Here is a 21,897-nt window from a genome sequence, read left to right as displayed (position 1 = left end):
GTGTTTAAATATAACAATTTAAACATGCACTCATTGTACTTATTGAGTAATTAAAGACAATAAAAATACATTATACAATGATAATCCAGATAATAACTTTGCAGCAGAAAGAAATAGATGGAAAATATCTGCTGAACGTATGAAAGAAAAGTGATGAACAGTTTTGGGTGAATTTTGGTGGGAGTCGGAGTCGGAGTAGGAGTAGTAGTAGGTTATTATCAGATTATGCAGAAGTTGCTAAATAATGGTGAGTTGGATTGTTTGAGTAAAGGTTTCTTTTAATTTTATTAAATAAATTGTGTCGTATTTTGTTGCTATAATAATGTTTTGGTTAACTAGTAAGTTATCTTACTAAATTAATTTTTTTTATTAAGTTAAACTGATTATAAAGTAATATATGTTTTAAATGTTCTCAACCATTTGATAATGATTGTCCAATCATCCTTATAGTGATTGGTGCTCAAATCATAACCTCTAAGAATAACAACAATTCTTTCCATCACTAAGGTAAGTTGGTTCGTGGTTATTAAATTAAAACTTGATTAAAGTAGAACTCATTAAATGACCTAATAATATAAAAGAAAATATTATTTTTTCTAAGATATGGATTCAAACAGTCGATCTTCAACCGATTTTCGAGGCATATTCAACCTAGTTCCGAACTTCCGCAAGCCCTGCAATGTAAGTGCATGTGCAACTTTGTTGTCATTTCTGTTGGTATAGCTGAAGTCTTATCTTTCAAAATATCGAATATTTCAAAATCTATTTTAATTATTAATAATGTATATATATATATATCTGTAAATTTAATTCTTTGAATATAAATTTTATAGATATAATAATGTTTTCTTTTACTATTACTATTGAAGTCATTCAATTAAGTATTAAGAGTTGGATGAGTTGGAGCCACAGTTATGCTAGTCGGTGCATTTTGTAAATAAGCTTCATATTGAGTGACTTTAACAATAATGAAAGCCTATTTTCCATATTGAGTAACCCATCATAAATTACCCAATTTTCTGACCTCTCTATATTGAGTCACTCATTTTCATTTTGGTTTAATTCTCTTTTTAAGGATCTCAACTTTTTAATTAATTCATTTTAATCCTTGACTACACTAATAACCAATTATTTAACCAATTTATATTTTAACTAAAAATTATCAGATTATCAATAAAGAAAATAACTATTCAAAGGTAATGTAGTTTGAATAATAAAGTTTAATTAATAGCAAAAACAAATTTCAATTTTTAAACACTCAAATCTAAATAAATCTAGGTTATCAGATTTTGAGATGTTACAATGTCTTCTCCAGTAAGCTAAACACCATCAAAGTTTAGAGCTTGGGTTACTCCATGGAAAATTTCTATTTGTTGGAGGATTTTCAAGTTAGCTCATGATTTCTCCTAATCACAAAGATTTATTAAAATATTCAAAAACCAGCCAAGTGAGTATTATTTTGGGTTCATGGAAATTGATAATATATAATTTTCTTATTTTTAATATAATATTTAAATTATTGTGGGGGCACCATGCTTATATTCCCAGGAACTAGATCATAGCTGGGATGACGGTTCTGGATCGTTTACCAACTAAAAACAGGCTTATTGCGTTTGGGTTGCAGGTCGATGGCTTGTGCGTCCTCTGTAGACGTGTGATGGAGTTCTGTGACCAATTGTTTTTTCAATTCGACTTCTCTAAAAAGGTTTGGGAGGAGATTTTGCGCTTGTTCCATTTGAACAGGATGGTTATGTGCTGGGATTCGAAATTTACGTGGGCTCCTAGGTTGCGAGGTAAGTCCTTGTTATCTCTTGTGATGAAGCTGGCCTGGAATAGTGCTATCTCTTTGATTTGGAGGGAACATAATTGGAGAATTTTTCGAAATGTTGACTCTACTATTTCGAATATTGTAGCTAGAATTAAGGAGACTGTCAGGTTAAGACTAGCTGGTAGGAAAGTCAGCAAATTGGGAGATGGCTATAGTCAAATTTGTTATAGCTGGAACCTTGAGGATTAGTTTTGTTTCCTGAGGTTCCTGTTATTTGTATTGCATTCGATTATGACAAGAATGATTAACTCGGATCAAGAGCTTATTCTTCGGTTTCAAGGTTTTACGAAGCATCAGAATTAGTAAATAAATATAAACTCAAAGGATTCTCAAGAAAGTAAATATGTTCTTGTTTTAGTCGGGGGGGGGGGGGGGGAATGCATTCGGGTCATTTGCTTCTGGAGGAGCCAATCAGGATGGTCTCAATCCTGGAGTCATCTAAGGCTGTAAGTTTCACTTTCGTTTTTAAGTCAATCTATTTTGGGTTTTGGTTTTCTTAGGGAACCTGATCGGATCCTAGTAGATTTGGAAACCGATTCGTTTGTTGTCTTCTTTTCAGAGTTTTTTTTTCCGGCAACGAAGAAGATAGTGGGAACTTTAGGTCCAAAGTCTCGATCCATTGAGGTTATTTCTGGTTGTCTCAAAGCTGGAATGTCTGGTACTGTTTTTTCTGCCACATTGTGTGTTTAGTTATTACTGTGTTATTGGAAGTAATATTTATTTTGTTTATTTGTTTTTTTAGTGGCTAGGTTCGATTTCTCGTGGCATGACACGAAGTATCATCAGGAAACTTTAGAAAATTTAAAGGCGGCCGTTAAGCTAACTAAAAAGCTTTGTGCAGTTCGTTCTTTGTATTTTGGTTGATTTTTGTTAGTTCTGTAACTTGTGTTTCTTTCCTAGAGAAATGGTACATCTTAATATAACCTATGTGGTCAGGGAAAAAAAACAGAAAACTTTCTCTTTTAAGTGGTTTTTGATGTTATATTAGGACATTTTTTATCACTTTTGCTGTAAATTCTTAAAGGGAGTTGACTGTCCTTGAATTTTGAGTATGGCAAACAATGGATAATTGTTTGTATTTGGTTTGATGGAGATGGTGGCATTTTAGAACATACAGTGATTTGTATTTGGTTTTTTTCCCTACCGGGTTATGTTGGATACAGTGGGCCCTGAGTTGCAAGTTGTAAATAAAAGCGAAAAAGCAATTTCACTTGAGGCTGATGCTACTGTTATTTTGACACCGGATGAAGGACAAGAGGCATCTTCAAACTTATTGCCAATCAATTTTGATGGACTGTCAAAGGTCTAATGCTAATCCCCTACCTCTCATTGCACTGTGTATCCAATTTGGTGTTTGGCTGTGAGAAGTATCTATGAGCCCTGTTTAAAACACAATCTGTTTTAGACTTCATGGCTGATGGCTCTATGAACAGCTTTTCATTAAATAGGAGTTGGGAGGTTTGTATTGGCTAGTGTAATGCTTATGGATTCATGATACGGATGATTTAGTATCATTTATATTGTATTTATCTCACAATAGTTCATATTTGTGGTGGTTTCCCTTTTGTCCATGCAATCGACTGACAAGTCTATCAATCTGGATTTTAAGGGAGACACTATTTTTATTGGTCAGTACCTGTTTACTGGGAGTGAAACCACATCCGTATGGCTGGAGGTAAGGAAAGAGGAACTACTGATACGACTATTTGTGGAGTGGTTAATTAGGGAATCTGAACTTTACAATCAGAATTCCTATACGTTTTCAATTGCCTAAACTGTGAATTGACTTGTGCAGGTTAGTGAGGTACAAGGAAATGATGTGGTTTGTGTGATAAAGAATACTTCAACATTAACTGGTCCATTGTTCACTTTGCACGCCTCTCAAATTTGTATTGAGTTGTCTACTCTTTCTGATAAAGACAAGGAGGTAAGAATATTATTCCCATTTAACAAGTGACAGAAAGCGATTTCTCTCGTTGTAAGTTGTTACATTGATAATTTCCACATAGTTCCTTTTCTGACCTCATGATACCTGCTTCAGGTTATAAGTTCTTGGGGAGTTCAAAACAAAATCAATTTCCTCTCTGTCATACACACGACATGCGGAAGATGTTCGTCATGTAAGTATCACTTTTGCATATCATTGTGGTATTTTGAAGTTTTAACAGTTCTCTGATTGCTCTTGGTATGCCCTTTGTAGGCTCGTGAGTTCCTTTCAAAGCTGGGTGAACTCTCTCAGGCACAAATTTTTGCTAAGATTGAAAATATAGAGGTGCATTATATGTTATGTTATTGTGAATGATGAATATGTGGGTTTTGGTTACCGTAGTTGTGAATAAGAATGTCACTTTCTTTTATATTTTCAGGGTTTAAACCATTTTGATGAGATCCTACAAGAAGCAGAAGGTATAATCCTTTCTTGTGGAAATTTGGGCATTGGTCTCCCTCCTGAGATTTGAGAAGGTCAGTTCCTTTTACTTGAACCAGCAGTAATTTGCTACTCTTGAAGTTTTTGCCATAAAGTATGCAAGTCTTCTATTTAAAATACCAGAGATCCAATCTGAAAAGGGGATATTATGTAGTAGTTTTTTCTGCAAAATGTTTTTGTTGAATAGATCTTATAGTCTGTTCTAGCATGTATAACTATACTTTGTAAATGCTTTTTAGCAGCCTTGGATTGTTGCTCCTAGTTTTAAATGTCTTTAATTTGTCGGAGCGTGCTGCTAACCAACTTCATTTTTCCTTGCAGGTTTTCTTATTTCAAAAGTTTGCCCTTTTTAACAGTATGACTGACAACTTGTAACAAATTCTTTCGACCTAGTTTTTAAATGATCCATTTTCTTTGCTTCAGGAAGTGATGTTATCTCTTAGGATTTGATGAAGCTCATTGATCAACCGAATAATTTGCCAAGAGGAGGTGAATTGACTTTTTGAGGTTAGGGAGTAAGGAGTATAAAGATGAAACAATTTGCACAAAGATTTATAGTGGTTCGACTTCTCAATCAAGTCTACATCCATTACCTAAGCTCATCACTTAGGATTTTCTAATAAATTCACTAATTTGTTCTTTTTTTTCCAATACAAAGAGATAACATTTACAATTTTCTAGTTTTTTAAAAGTTAAGCTAGAATCAATTCCCTTTACAAAATGAATAAATGATGTAAACAAGAAAACCTCTTAAAGGAAGGTGTTTACAAAAATTAAGCTCACTAAAACACTAATATTTACAAGAGAAAGAAAAATAAGAATGAAAAGTTATTCTCTTGTGTTTGATTGCTTGGATAGGTGTTTTCCAACCTTCTTCAAATGTCCTCAACATATTTTTTATATGTTTGAATGAGTTTGTGGTAATTTTTGGCCGTTGGGAATGTTTTGAAGTCGTGGAGAATTAATTTTCTTCAAAATAAAACTGCTTAGTACATGGAGTATTGATACTCCTATAATGAGTATTGATACTCCTATAATGAGTATCGATATTATATTTGTAATATTTAAATAAACTAGTCGTTGAAGATCGTTGGGCTTGACCAATATCGATATTATGCTTCATGGTATCGATATCACTGTGTAAAGAATTATCGATACCCCTTGAGTATCGGTACATATTTTGCATTCTGGAATTTGAGCAATTTGAAAAACAACTGGTAGTATCGATACTACCTAGAAAGTATCGATATATCTCTTACATTTGGTATCGGTACCTCATGAACAATATCAGTATTGTTCATATAGTATCGATACTGTAAGAACAGTATTGATATTACATACCCAGAAAATTGCTTTGTGCTCAAATTCTAGTTTAATAGACTTTAATTTTTTTTGAAAACTTTGAACAAATTCAATCAAATCCAAAAATATTTTGTCTTAATTTGTTATATTAAAATATTATAAAATATGGTTCAACAATCTCCTCTTTTTAATATAACAAAACATTTGAAAAAAAAATTTTGGCAAAATTCTCCCTTAATAAAATATTTCATGAAAAAGATAAATATTTGGAAAATATTAAAATTCTCTATTTTTCATTGAGAAATTGAATTTTTCAAACTTATATTTCTCTCCCTTTTTATTATATAAAAATAATTCAAATTTAATGGTTCAAAACAACAATGGAGAGAAAGTAAAAATTTTAGTATAAAATCATTTGAAAAATCAAAGATTCCCCTCAATAAAAAAAATTTCAAACAAAAATTTGATTTTAAAAGTATCACATGAAATTCAGTATATCCAAGTCTAATATACTTTATGTCAGGGTTTTAAATAGCATTTGCGGTCACGTTTTCGGTCGCGTTTATCTCGGTTGTGAATACAATGGATGCTATTTTGGTCATTGCGAATATCGCGATCGTGAATTTTTTCGAATGAGCTGGTTTTTTTAATAAAAAAACCTATTTTTTAAATTAAATAACATAATAATAGTGGAATAGTGGTCTGCTATTGCCGCGATTGGCCGTGATCCGTTAAATTGCGATCGCGATCAGCCGCTATTGGTATGATCCCTCTTCACATCGTTATTTTTCGCGTTAATGGTTTCGAAATCGCCGCAACCGCGATATTACGGCCGCGATACCGCTATTTAGTCGCTGTTTAAAACCCTGTTTTATGTAATAAGAATTGTTGTATTTAAGTATATGTGCATAAAATTATCCAAAAATGTTATGCATTTGAAAAAAAATTGATATTAATTATTAGAGATATATAATTTGCAATAAATTACATGCATAAACATTTAAATTAAGGTCAAAAATTAAAATTTGTAAAAAAAAAGAAAGCATTAAAATCAATTTTGATCAAAATTCATTATGATGAACAGACATTTATAGAAAATTATTAAAACTTTAGAAAATGTTCATCACAATATTTTTTTAAACATACTAGATATAGAAAACCTTAAATTATTTAAAATCAAAACGTATGCATGCTTAAACTAAATGAACAACCAATTATGCATGATAATCAAAATAAGCATAGAGGTTACTTATTTCATATCAAGTATGGCTAGAGCATTTGAATATCTTCACTTTCATCTACATTTCTCTCACACACCTACAAGAGACATTTATGTGGATTTTGGTATCCAAATTGCTTTGGATCCTTGAACGTTAGTTTCAATGCCCCTTGTTTACTTAGGAACACATACTTGTCTAATTTTAAAATGTTTTCCTTTCTTTAAAAGACAAGCATGTTTCTTGTGACAATGATAATGACAATGTGAGTATTTTGTCATTATGAAATTAGATGAATTATTTAAAATGATTTCCCTTTCTTTTGTTAAGCATTCAAACTTAACCTTTAAATCAAAATTTTCTTTTTCAAATTTTCAATTTTCATTTTTTGAAAGCTATAAATCCTTTTTCAAAATCAACTTTTGCTTTCAAAAGAAAATTGTTTTCAACTTTAAGTTTTGAAATCATTTTTTTTATATTTAAAGTTCATGGTCTCAAACTCAAAAAATAATTCATCATATGCATCTTGTAACTCATCAAAAGAATATAAATGGATTCATTAATTAGAAGATACTTTGGGCTTTTTAAGAGCCATTAAACACACCACCTTTTTTGGTTATTCTTTCTTGTTTTTATGGATCTCTTCAAGCTTATTCCAAAGTTCATTGGCATTTGAACAAGAATAAACTCCTTCATAGTCATTGAGACTAAATGCACAAAACAACATGTGCATGACCTTAGCATTTTGTTGAGTTTTCTTCCGTTCTTGGGCACTTCACTCCTTCGTTTTCTTCTTTGGAGAAGAGTAATCATTCTCGATCATCTCTCATGCATCAAGATCATTGGATTAGATGAATAGCTTCATTAATTTCTTCCAATGTCGATAGTTGGTTCTATTGAAGTATGGAGGCTTGTCGATCGGTTGAGAGTCTTCTATGTGGAACGGGTTTGAGGTGAAAGTCATCTTCTTGGTTGTGTCGAAAATGGATAGAGCTTCTTCAAGGATCATCTTAAGGTTGTTAGACCTTTTAATGAGTCAAACTCTGATATCAATTGTTAGGATTCGATGAAGCTCAAAATGATCAACTGAATAATTTACCAAATGGGGGTGAAGTAAATTTTTGATGTTAGGGGTAAGGAGTATAAAGATGAAACAATTTGCACAAGGATTTATAATGGTTCGACTTGTAACATCCTAAATATCGGGTTAGTGATTCAAGTGTAAGATTTTAAAATTCAATGATCAGATTAAATAAATTGAAAAGTTTAGGAATTAATTTAAAGATGTTGGTGTAGGATGAATTAATAAATGAAGGAGAAGGAAATGGGCAAAAAGGTCATTGATCAAAGGATGGAATAAAATAATAATTGTGGGGTTATTTTATAACCCACATGGATCATGTTTAGGATCTTCTTCTCTTCTCCAATGTGAAGCTCCAAGCCAAGGTGAGTTTGATTTCTTTTGGTTAATCCTTAAAATTTAAGTATGGTTTTGGTTAAGGAAGACTTAGGAATCATGATGGAGATAAAAAAGGTTATAGAAACTCAAATATTTGTAAGTTGTGAAGGATTAAAGATAAGAAAGAGATAAGTGAAATTTTGAATAAAGATGTAAAAATGGATTTAGAAGCTGAAATTGACTTGTCATAGGTGTGAATAATAAGTTATAAGTGTTAAAACTAACTTTGGATAACTTGGAGAATTGGGTATGATTCTTAGGTTTAAGAATTTGAATGAAGTATGGGAGATAATAAGGTGTGGGAAAGATAAAAGTTAGTTAAAATGGTTGTGGTTGAGTTTAGTGGTATGAAAGAAGCTTTGTATGAGGAAATTCATAGAAGAGTTGATGAATTTTCGGGTGAAAAAACCTATTTTGGGCAGAGTGTATCGATACCTTATATATGTGTATCGATACCCTCTTAAACGAAAAATAATAGAATACAGTAAGGGTACCGATACCTCAAGGGGTGTATCGATACCCCCTAAAGGAAAAATTGAATATTGATTCATTAAATTCGTTTAAGCTATTAATATCAAGTTATAAGGTTAGACTTTTGATAATCGTCTCAAAAATTATGTTTATGTTGTAACACCCCAATTTAGGGGCTAAATTTAAGAAAATATAAATTGGTGGATTTAATTTGGTATTTTGAAAGAAATAAGGGATTAAATTGTAAGATTTCAAAGTTGATAGACCGTTTTAAGAAGTGCAGGAAGTTCAGTGGCTAAACTCTTGGTTTAGCCATTTTTAATTATGAGATGTTATAAACCCCCAGACTCCCGTATGTTTCTGGAAAATTTTCCAGTTTTCCTCTCCCGTTCTCCCTACTTCCAACTCCGATCTACTCGCCGTCCGACCTCCAAACGACAAGCCGAAACAACCATCGTGTTCGTTGTCAACCGAGGAACAAAACCCCTCAAACCTTTCGTCGTGAATCATCGTCGTTCGTCGTGAATTTCAGTCGGAAGTATCGTCGGTAATAACTCGGTTTTAGTTGGTTTTTCATCGATTCACGACGATCGGGTCATCCGTTTACGACACCTCCCACACCATCGTGTTCCTTGTGCCGTTTCGAGTCCACCGGTGTTCTCCTTTTTCTCCGGCGGCAACGGCGCGTTGGGAGGTGAACCGGTCAAACTTCTCGATTTGTTGAAATCGAGCTCTCCGCCGTTCAAAATTGTGAACCGAGCTTTGTAAGTATCTCGAAATCGCTCAAAATAATTTTTAGAAATTTTTCCGGGATTTTATCACTGTTCACGCGCCCCCACGCGCCGCCACTGCGCGTGGGGAAGGGAAAAGTGACCGGTTTGACCGGTTTTGGAACTGTTTTGACCGGTTTGACCGGTCACAACCTGACCCGACCCGTTGACCCGACCTGACCCGTTTACCGACCCGTTGACCCGACCCGTTGACCCGACCCGTTGACCGTTGACCGTTGACCGGAGTTGACCACTGTTGACCAAAACTTTGAATGGCTTTGATCGGGCATTAAACGACCTTTGACTTCGACCGAGTATACCTATCCTGACATTTTTCGACGTTCCAAATCCGATTCCGCTGTCCGTTTTTCGAAATTAGAACCCGAAGGCCTCGAAATTGTCAGTCAAACCCGTTGACTTTGATTTTGACCGAAAATTCCAAATTTCCGAAAAGTCATATTTTATGCTTTCAACGTCCTGAATCCGAATCCGAAGTCCGTTTCGCCAAATTCGAACTCGGTAAGCCATCTTTCACTGATTTATCACCCGATTCGATCCGTTTATCGTAATTAAGCTCCGTTTCTGATATAATTTATGTTGATATGTATCTGAGGAATTATTGGAAATTGAATTGAAGATCAAAGGCGTTCGAATTTTTATGGTCGATCAGTATTGCACGGAATTCGAGGTAATACTTTACTACCTCTTTATGCTTTATAGAACATGTTGGTATTGGTAAATGCATGAATGGAAATGTTTGGTCTTATATGTGTAATAAATGAAGATCTACACTAGATATGAATACGGTAGAAAATAGATAACTGAATATGGCTCAGATGACTATTATAAGAAATTGGAGGACAGCTGGAATTAAATTACAAGTTCTGAAATTAAGTGATAAAAGAATCAATCATGGATTGTAGATTATAATTTATCTCATTAAAGGTACTTAGATGATAAATTATGAGAATATTTCGATTAGGTAAAATTACGAAATTACCCTTATGGTGGAAAATGACAAGAATTGTCTCTGGAAGTAGATTAATAAATCTGAAAAGAATTATTGATCTGCTAAAACTATTCATGTGCATAAGGAAATGTTAGTTTTACTTGGAAATTATGGATAACCGGTTTTTAACACCAAGAGGGTTTATGCAAGATACTATAAGTCTGTTAAGGAATCACTTCAAGATCAGAGAAGGTTCGGGAAAGCAATTAATCATAAGATCTCTAAATTATATTATTTTCGTTAAAAGCTAATATCGAAATTATCTGGTTAAGAAATTACAGAAATACCCTTAAGAGATCGAATAGTCTGAGTTAACCCTGAATGAGAAAATACTTAGAGGATTCGTACTTAAGTCGATTAAGTACAGATTTGATTGTTCAGATCATGACTTAGCAGGAAAATTCATGATATTCCGTTTGTAAAATTTGAGAAGACACTTGACTCGAAAATATCCGAATAATGAGTAAATACTTGAAGAATAATTTAATGGGGGTATTTTGCTGTCAGAATTGTTCGAAAGGACTAAAGTAAAAGATATAAATTGGAATTAAATAATAAGACCGAATGGAGGAAAAAGATTGAAATACCGTGGATTTGTAAAATGACCAAAATACCCCTGTAATGGAAATGACTCAAGAATGTCACCAAGCTAAGGAATGATTGGATATCATCGAGCTCTGAAATGAATGGAATAAAACTGAACATCAAAATTACCAAAATACCCTTATGGCCTAAAGTAAGTAAATGTCTTGGATTAATTAAAGAATCCAAATAAGCATAGGTATTGGCCTACCTTTAAAAGTAATGGAACACAATTTAAGTGAGTAGATCAACCCTAAAGCTATGTCAATACCTGAATGACATAGATATTACTGGAATGCGTGTTCGTCTTCTTAAGTTTGACTCGATGATAAATTTTAGAAGTATTCAACTTAGTTCAACTCTGGATCGCATTCAGTACTAAGAATTGGACGTTTGCACGACAAATCAGCCACAAAGACCAAATTGAATGTAACGGAAGTGCAACATGTGTCTGAAAAATCAGGAACGCTTGAATTACTCTGGAAAATCCTGAAGTATCTGGAATGGACTTGAATGCTAAATAAATTAAGTAACCACAAGGACTGAGGATTGAATAAGTGAGTTGGATGAATCTGGAAATGTTAATGAATATATATGATGTAATGTTCTTATGGATTATGAATTACAAAATCAAGTACGTCAGTATTTCATGATATGGTGAAAACGTGAACATGAAATAAAGACATTAGAAGATTTATTCAACGTTAATTTCGAAAATGAAATATGAACAAGAATTTGTGGTATTAAAGGGTAAATACCCTGGAAGGAAAATGAATTGACCAGTCGACATAGATTGTTAAGGTTATGAATCTTCGTTCTCAAGTTGTTCGATTATCCGATCAATTGACATGGATGCAAAGGATTCTGAATACCCTTCTGATTACGTACAACTTCTAAAAATTGTCCGAATAAGATATGATCCTGATAATTCACATTCTGAATAACTGATGATTCCGTCAGTTATTGAACTTTTTACAATAGTGATTCTAAATTCCGACATTCTATCGGTATACTGAAGATCCATATTTCTCTACTTGCTAAGATTATCCAGTACCTTTGAATAATATTTGTAAACTCTGGTGTGTTCCCTACTTATATGAATATTTTATCTGATTTCTGATTTGAATCTGTTTTGACATCTGATCTGAAATATGTTCTGATTCCTAACATGGATTCTGTTCTGATATCTGATTTGAATTATGTTTTGATTTCTGATATCTCTGTTTACCGACGGATAAATGTTTTATCTGGGGGTTTATTGTTAGAGGAAGATTATCTGCAGACTCCTCGGCTTTGTGCTCAGGGTCTAAATGGCATGTGCGGTTGGGTGTATGGTTCTGGGGAACCTACACATTTATGATGTGAACGGATGGGGGTATATATATATATATATTTTAAAAGATCTGTATCTTTTTACTGAATTTTTCGAGAACACACTAGAAAACCTATTCTGATCTCCTCAACTCAGTCATCCGAAATATTTCTCTGAACTGAAAGCTCATTGTCCGTTACCACCCGAAATATCAGTAGAATCTCTGCTCAGCATAAAAATATGTAAATGCTCAGAAGCAATAAGGAAATAAATATTTATCTGTATCTGCACGTTCATCAGCATCATCTGGTAGTTCTGTATTACTGAGCTTTCCAAAGCCCACTCTATTACTCACCTTTTCAGGTTAAAAGAATTGTACCAGTGCATCTATCGACTTCAGTAAGAAAGTTCTTCCGGCGTTGTTGCAGAGTATGGTACATGTGATTAGGGGGCATGTAATTGTATTTTGATTTATATACGAGTCTGGAAATATGTTTTATTTTTAAATAGTGACAAATGATTTTATAAGTTTACATGTTCTGATAAAAAGATTTAAATTTTCCGCTATTTTTACAATGGGTCGCTCCGGTGGCCCTAATGTGACTTCCCGGATCGGATCGGGCTACCCTTATCGGTCTGTGGGGGTTACATTTAGTGGTATCAGAGCTATGGTTTGAGTCAAAATTTTTCAAGATAGACCGGCCGGTCAAATGTCAAAATATGTATGATCAGTACATGCCCCTAGACTGCAATCGTACCTTTTTGAGCCGGAACTCCAGGGCTGAGTCCCTATCTGTATTGAGTAAACCAAAGTTTCTATTTGCTAAGGCTATACTTGTACAAAAAGGAATACCAGTAACATCTGTCTAAACGCTGTAAAGTATCTCATGAGCCATGTGAGAGTTATTCATCTGAGAATTTCTGACTCGACTCCGGAAATGAAATTGAGATATGTTGCTGCTCTACGAGCCTATTCACGTATCCAATGCTGAATTGATTTCATAAGAATAAAGTTGTTCTGTTTATTTACTTGGACTGAGGGAGAATTCTGAAGAGATTGATTACTCGAGAAAATTTTAAATTCTTTTATTGAAATAAGGAAAATTTATGATAAGAATGTATGCTCAGTTGGTTAAGGATAAGTGGATGAATCGTACTTTTATAAAAGCTATTGATAGATTTGAAAGAACTGATGGAAGTTTCATTTATGCAATTATGTGACATGAATGAATTTCGAGGACGAAATTTTTTTAAAGGAGGGGAGAATTGTAACACCCCAATTTAGGGGCTAAATTTAAGAAAATATAAATTGGTGGATTTAATTTGGTATTTTGAAAGAAATAAGGGATTAAATTGTAAGATTTCAAAGTTGATAGACCGTTTTAAGAAGTGCAGGAAGTTCAGTGGCTAAACTCTTGGTTTAGCCATTTTTAATTATGAGATGTTATAAACCCCCAGACTCCCGTATGTTTCTGGAAAATTTTCCAGTTTTCCTCTCCCGTTCTCCCTACTTCCAACTCCGATCTACTCGCCGTCCGACCTCCAAACGACAAGCCGAAACAACCATCGTGTTCGTTGTCAACCGAGGAACAAAACCCCTCAAACCTTTCGTCGTGAATCATCGTCGTTCGTCGTGAATTTCAGTCGGAAGTATCGTCGGTAATAACTCGGTTTTAGTTGGTTTTTCATCGATTCACGACGATCGGGTCATCCGTTTACGACACCTCCCACACCATCGTGTTCCTTGTGCCGTTTCGAGTCCACCGGTGTTCTCCTTTTTCTCCGGCGGCAACGGCGCGTTGGGAGGTGAACCGGTCAAACTTCTCGATTTGTTGAAATCGAGCTCTCCGCCGTTCAAAATTGTGAACCGAGCTTTGTAAGTATCTCGAAATCGCTCAAAATAATTTTTAGAAATTTTTCCGGGATTTTATCACTGTTCACGCGCCCCCACGCGCCGCCACTGCGCGTGGGGAAGGGAAAAGTGACCGGTTTGACCGGTTTTGGAACTGTTTTGACCGGTTTGACCGGTCACAACCTGACCCGACCCGTTGACCCGACCTGACCCGTTTACCGACCCGTTGACCCGACCCGTTGACCCGACCCGTTGACCGTTGACCGTTGACCGGAGTTGACCACTGTTGACCAAAACTTTGAATGGCTTTGATCGGGCATTAAACGACCTTTGACTTCGACCGAGTATACCTATCCTGACATTTTTCGACGTTCCAAATCCGATTCCGCTGTCCGTTTTTCGAAATTAGAACCCGAAGGCCTCGAAATTGTCAGTCAAACCCGTTGACTTTGATTTTGACCGAAAATTCCAAATTTCCGAAAAGTCATATATTTTATGCTTTCAACGTCCTGAATCCGAATCCGAAGTCCGTTTCGCCAAATTCGAACTCGGTAAGCCATCTTTCACTGATTTATCACCCGATTCGATCCGTTTATCGTAATTAAGCTCCGTTTCTGATATAATTTATGTTGATATGTATCTGAGGAATTATTGGAAATTGAATTGAAGATCAAAGGCGTTCGAATGGAATTTTTATGGTCGATCAGTATTGCACGGAATTCGAGGTAATACTTTACTACCTCTTTATGCTTTATAGAACATGTTGGTATTGGTAAATGCATGAATGGAAATGTTTGGTCTTATATGTGTAATAAATGAAGATCTACACTAGATATGAATACGGTAGAAAATAGATAACTGAATATGGCTCAGATGACTATTATAAGAAATTGGAGGACAGCTGGAATTAAATTACAAGTTCTGAAATTAAGTGATAAAAGAATCAATCATGGATTGTAGATTATAATTTATCTCATTAAAGGTACTTAGATGATAAATTATGAGAATATTTCGATTAGGTAAAATTACGAAATTACCCTTATGGTGGAAAATGACAAGAATTGTCTCTGGAAGTAGATTAATAAATCTGAAAAGAATTATTGATCTGCTAAAACTATTCATGTGCATAAGGAAATGTTAGTTTTACTTGGAAATTATGGATAACCGGTTTTTAACACCAAGAGGGTTTATGCAAGATACTATAAGTCTGTTAAGGAATCACTTCAAGATCAGAGAAGGTTCGGGAAAGCAATTAATCATAAGATCTCTAAATTATATTATTTTCGTTAAAAGCTAATATCGAAATTATCTGGTTAAGAAATTACAGAAATACCCTTAAGAGATCGAATAGTCTGAGTTAACCCTGAATGAGAAAATACTTAGAGGATTCGTACTTAAGTCGATTAAGTACAGATTTGATTGTTAGATCATGACTTAGCAGGAAAATTCATGATATTCCGTTTGTAAAATTTGAGAAGACACTTGACTCGAAAATATCCGAATAATGAGTAAATACTTGAAGAATAATTTAATGGGGGTATTTTGCTGTCAGAATTGTTCGAAAGGACTAAAGTAAAAGATATAAATTGGAATTAAATAATAAGACCGAATGGAGGAAAAAGATTGAAATACCGTGGATCTGTAAAATGACCAAAATACCCCTGTAATGGAAATGACTCAAGAATGTCACCAAGCTAAGGAATGATTGGATATCATCGAGCTCTGAAATGAATGGAATAAAACTGAACATCAAAATTACCAAAATACCCTTATGGCCTAAAGTAAGTAAATGTCTTGGATTAATTAAAGAATCCAAATAAGCATAGGTATTGGCCTACCTTTAAAAGTAATGGAACACAATTTAAGTGAGTAGATCAACCCTAAAGCTATGTCAATACCTGAATGACATAGATATTACTGGAATGCGTGTTCGTCTTCTTAAGTTTGACTCGATGATAAATTTTAGAAGTATTCAACTTAGTTCAACTCTGGATCGCATTCAGTACTAAGAATTGGACGTTTGCACGACAAATCAGCCACAAAGACCAAATTGAATGTAACAGAAGTGCAACATGTGTCTGAAAAATCAGGAACGCTTGAATTACTCTGGAAAATCCTGAAGTATCTGGAATGGACTTGAATGCTAAATAAATTAAGTAACCACAAGGACTGAGGATTGAATAAGTGAGTTGGATGAATCTGGAAATGTTAATGAACATATATGATGTAATGTTCTTATGGATTATGAATTACAAAATCAAGTACGTCAGTATTTCATGATATGGTGAAAACGTGAACATGAAATAAAGACATTAGAAGATTTATTCAACGTTAATTTCGAAAATGAAATATGAACAAGAATTTGTGGTATTAAAGGGTAAATACCCTGGAAGGAAAATGAATTGACCAGTCGACATAGATTGTTAAGGTTATGAATCTTCGTTCTCAAGTTGTTCGATTATCCGATCAATTGACATGGATGCAAAGGATTCTGAATACCCTTCTGATTACGTACAACTTCTGAAAATTGTCCGAATAAGATATGATCCTGATAATTCACATTCTGAATAACTGATGATTCCGTCAGTTATTGAACTTTTTACAATAGTTATTCTAAATTCCGACATTCTATCGGTATACTGAAGATCCATATTTCTCTACTTGCTAAGATTATCCAGTACCTTTGAATAATATTTGTAAACTCTGGTGTGTTCCCTACTTATATGAATATTTTATCTGATTTCTGATTTGAATTCTGTTTTGACATCTGATCTGAAATATGTTCTGATTCCTAACATGGATTCTGTTCTGATATCTGATTTGAATTATGTTTTGATTTCTGATATCTCCGTTTACCGACGGATAAATGTTTTATCTGGGGGTTTATTGTTGGAGGAAGATTATCTGCAGACTCCTCGGCTTTGTGCTCAGGGTCTAAATGGCATGTGCGGTTGGGTGTATGGTTCTGGGGAACCTACACATTTATGATGTGAACGGATGGGGGTATATATATATATATGTTTTAAAAGATCTGTATCTTTTTACTGAATTTTTTGAGAACACACTAGAAAACCTATTCTGATCTCCTCAACTCAGTCATCCGAAATATTTCTCTGAACTGAAAGCTCATTGTCCGTTACCACCCGAAATATCAGTAGAATCTCTGCTCAGCATAAAAATATGTAAATGCTCAGAAGCAATAAGGAAATAAATATTTATCTGTATCTGCACGTTCATCAGCATCATCTGGTAGTTCTGTATTACTGAGCTTTCCAAAGCCCACTCTATTACTCACCTTTTCAGGTTAAAAGAATTGTACCAGTGCATCTATCGACTTCAGTAAGAAAGTTCTTCCGGCGTTGTTGCAGAGTATGGTACATGTGATTAGGGGGCATGTAATTGTATTTTGATTTATATACGAGTCTGGAAATATGTTTTATTTTTAAATAGTGACAAATGATTTTATAAGTTTACATGTTCTGATAAAAAGATTTAAATTTTCCGCTATTTTTACAATGGGTCGCTCCGGTGGCCCTAATGTGACTTCCCGGATCGGATCGGGCTACCCTTATCGGTCTGTGGGGGTTACATTTAGTAGATATAGAACGTAATCCCATTCCGGAACAATCAAAGAATTAGGATTGAATTAACGTAAGCAAGGCCAATGTGAGTGTATAATATAAGGATAATCTAATGGAAATAAGACTTGCGATGAGTCTATTTCCTAGGTCAATTTTATAGTATAATAGTTATGAAAGGCATACATTATAGTCTTTTTTAAATATGCATAAGTCATATAGGTTTACATATGATTTGATACATGTTATATGACTCGTGTTATATGATATAAGATGGATGGTTATATGCACATGTGAATGTGATTGAAGAAAAGACATATGTGATCACAAAGGAAATTACATGAGTACATGTTTATATGAAAAATAATATTAATGTCCATGTTATGTAATATGAGAGCTCTAGGTATAGTTGGCATGCCAAGAGTAGAGAGTTTCATAGGTCCTTCGGGACACCTTCACAGGTCCTTCAGGACAAAATTTCATATGCCACTCTGTGAGACTTATACGATCTGTGGTGATAGCAGATGTACACAACCTCTATGTACTCGAATATCTTATGTTCTCAGTATATACATGGGCCTATAAATCATATGAAAAATATGCATCGCCTTATATGTTATAATATTAGTATTGTATATATATTGAATCATAGGAAATGATATGGAATTCTGATTACTATGTTGCATGTTCATATTCATAAGAAATGCTTTATCATTATAAGTTTATGCCTCACTAAGCCTATGACTTAGCGTGTAAGTGATTTACACGTAGGAACAGAAAAGCAAGAATATCGATCTTAAGAGCAGCAACGCAGCATATCAGTATTTGAAGATCATATCAGAAGAACCTTACACAATATGTTTGTTTATGTAATATATGTGTTGGCATGTAAATAGAGTTATTTAGTATGTATGCTCTGGTCGACTTTTATAATGTTTTAAACGTATATATGTAAATGGTAAATGTATAGTTATGAAAGTTTAAATTTGATGAGTTTTATATAAGTGGACCGAAATCACTGTAGCAAGGGTATCGATACCAGTGTAGCATTCTGGAAAATTTTAGCATTCGGTACTATTCATTATTGTTCACAGTATTGTTCATACCGTATAATACTATTCATAAAACATTTCTTTCATTAAATTTGTTATAACGAACATAATTCAACGGTATATTATCGTATTTTCTTAATATAAGTTCAAATGTTTTGTATTTTGTAAAAATATTGTTTTAAAAAGTTAATGTGACATCTCAGACTCGTATCTGGGTCGGGTACGGGTTGGGTGTTACATTTAATGGTATCAGAGCTACGGTTTAGTCGATTCTAAGCATAAACCAGAGTCTAGAGTGTCTTTATATGTGTACATGCTAACATAAATGTGAACTTCTTATTTGGTATGGTAATGAGTATGCTGTTTTGCGAATAGAATGATATGTTTATTCTTACAAGATGTCCGGACAAGATAGTTCTTGAAGTGAAGCGGGAGATGATCCTCCCGCTAAATGTAGTAATTCACCTACTCTGGCCAGGCAAGTGAAGAATATGCACCTTTCGGAGTGCCTGTAGCTGATCAAGATGTGTTCTTTAGAACATTAGATGCGGTATTGACGCGTTTCCAACCTCTACTACTTCAACTTCGAGAATGAATGTTGCAAAGGAGTTAAAGGGTTTATGAGCTCCAGAGTTTATAGGTGAAGCCGAGGAAGGTCCTGTTGTTGCAAACCTTTGGCTCAAATGTGAAGATAATGTTGGAGGGACTCCACTGTTCTGATGTAGAGAAGTTAGACGGAGTGGTTTCCTTGCTTCGTGGGCAAGCGAGAATTTGGTGGACAAATATGACCTTGAGAATGACCAGTGATCAGGTGACCTGGTCTCTGTTCCTTGAAGAGTTTAGGCACAAGTATATAGGAGACCAATTTATAAAACAAATGAAGCAAGAATTTTTGAATGTGAAGCAAATGAGTCGCACGGTGTATGAGTATGAGTGTGAGTTTAACAAATTGAGTCGTTTTGCGTTCGAATTGGTGCATACAGAGAAGGACGTGTGTGAATGGTTTGTGGAAGGTTTGCGCCTGAGGTTGAAGGAAAAGTTGATTGTACTGAATCTATCCTCATTCCAAGAAGTAGTAAATCGTGCCAAAGCTCTAGAGAGAGCTCAAAGTGAATGGTTTGGGGAGCAGAGAGTTCAACCATCCAAAAGAACTGGAGCTTTATCAAGCTCTGTACTACCTAAGAGAGGTAGAGATTCTGGATTTCGATATCAAGCAAGATCTAAATCAGTGGCATCCTCTACTAGAGGATCAAATCAGGAAAGAACTAGACGAATTCAATCTGTAGGGACTGGTGATGGGCGAGCACAGCAGTGTCAGATATGTGGAAGAAACCATAGTGGAATATGTAGAGTTAAAACAGGAGCTTGTTTCCGATGTGGGGAAATATGACATTTCATGAGAGACTGCCCCTTGAGGACCGAAGAGTCTATTCCACCAGAGAGATCTGCTTTAATGTCCCAGAGGAGACGAGGTAGAGGAAGGGGTATAACTCAACCTGAATCATCTACTAAGCAGGAAGTTCGCTCCACTGTTCGGGTGTATAATCTCAAAATCAATGAAGACCGAGATGATCCAGAAATAATAACATGTATCTTTTTATTGTTGGATAAATGTGTTATGGTATTGATCGATCCGGGGTTTATATATTCATACATTAGTAGTAAGTTAGTGAAAGAATTAAACATTCTGTTAGAAGATACCAGTAATGAGGTTATAGTGACGAATCTGTTAGGGCATCGTGCTCGGGTTAATAGAAGGTGTCGAGGATGTCCCATACGGATTCAGGGAATTGAATTCCCTGTTAATCTGATGGAATTACCCTTTAAAGAATTCGATGTGAAACTAGGAATGGACTGGCTATACCGTTACCATGCAAATGTTGATTGTAGATTGAAGAAAGTAACGTTAATCAGTTTAGATGGATTGGCAGTGGTAGTGTTCAGTGAAAGATGTAATCTGTTAGCAAATGTCATCTCGGGGATGTCAACCAAGAAGCTATTGCTACAGGGATGTCAAGGTTTCATAGCTAATTTATTGGACACTAGAAGCAAGGAAAAAGGGTTAGAAGAAATCTCTATAGTCAACGAGTTTCTTGATGTTTTTCCAGCAGAATTATCGGGGTTACCTCCGGATAGAGAAGTGAAATTCCAGATTGAAATAATGTCTGGAACTGCACCTATTACCATGGCACCATATAGAATTGCTCCAAAAGAGTTACAAGAGTTGAAGATACAGTTACATGAGTTATTGGACAAAGGATTCATAAGACCGAGTGTTTCACCATGGGGAGCTCTAGTGTTGTTTGTGAAAAAGAAGGATGGGTCAATGCGTCTCTGTATTTACTACATGCAGCTCAATAAAGTAACTAATAAGAATAAGTATCATCTCCCTAGAATTGATGATTTATTTTATCAGTTGAGAGGAGCTTCTGTTTTCTCTAAGATTGATTTGCGATCTGGATATCATCAGTTGAAGGTTCAGGAGATAGATATTCCAAATACCGCATTAGAACAAGGTATGGTCACTATGAATTTATTGTGATGCCTTTCAGAGTTACAAATGCCCCGGATGCCTTTATGGATTTAATGAATAGAATATTTCAACCTTATCTGGACCAATTTGTAATGGTTTTCATCGATGGCATATTGGTGTATTCAAAGACGAAAGAAGATCATAGTGCACATTTGAGAACAGTATTGCAGATTCTACGAGACAAGAAGTTATATGCCAAGCTATCCAAATGTGAGTTATGGTTGAATGAAGTAATATTTCTCAGACATGTGATTTCTGCGGAAGGAATTCGAGTAGATCCTCAAAAAGTAAAAGCTATTCTAGAATGGGAGGTTCCAAAAAATATAACTAAAGTTCGGAGTTTTCTGGGATTGGCAGGTTACTATCGAAGGTTTGTTAAGAACTTTTCAATTATAGCTTTACCTTTGACTAAGTTATTGAGGAAAGATGTAAAATTTTCGTGGACTCCAAAGTGTCAAGAAAGTTTTGAAACGTTAAAGAAAATTTTGATAGAAGCTCCAGTAT

The 21,897-nt window shown here is 34.6% G+C and overlaps 1 protein-coding gene and 1 pseudogene across 1 annotated transcript; both read left to right on the top strand.

Annotated features, from left to right (window-relative positions):
- Positions 1–1,567: 1,567 nt before the first annotated feature.
- Positions 1,568–2,017, top strand: LOC120180971. Its single transcript, XM_039186236.1, has 2 exons — positions 1,568–1,793; positions 1,914–2,017. Exons 1-2 carry the CDS (start codon positions 1,568–1,570, stop codon positions 2,015–2,017), a joined length of 330 nt encoding a protein of 109 aa, XP_039042167.1.
- Positions 2,018–2,179: 162 nt separating this feature from the next.
- LOC120180843 lies at positions 2,180–4,781 on the top strand (annotated as a pseudogene).
- The last annotated feature ends 17,116 nt before the right edge of the window (positions 4,782–21,897 follow it).

The sequence above is a fragment of the Hibiscus syriacus genome, unplaced genomic scaffold, assembly GCF_006381635.1.
Source record: "Hibiscus syriacus cultivar Baekdansim isolate YM2019G1 unplaced genomic scaffold, ASM638163v2 tig00112503_pilon, whole genome shotgun sequence".
Taxonomy (NCBI): domain Eukaryota; kingdom Viridiplantae; phylum Streptophyta; class Magnoliopsida; order Malvales; family Malvaceae; genus Hibiscus; species Hibiscus syriacus.
Note: the sequence above shows the minus strand (reverse complement) of the source record. Positions and strands in the feature narration are given on the sequence as shown.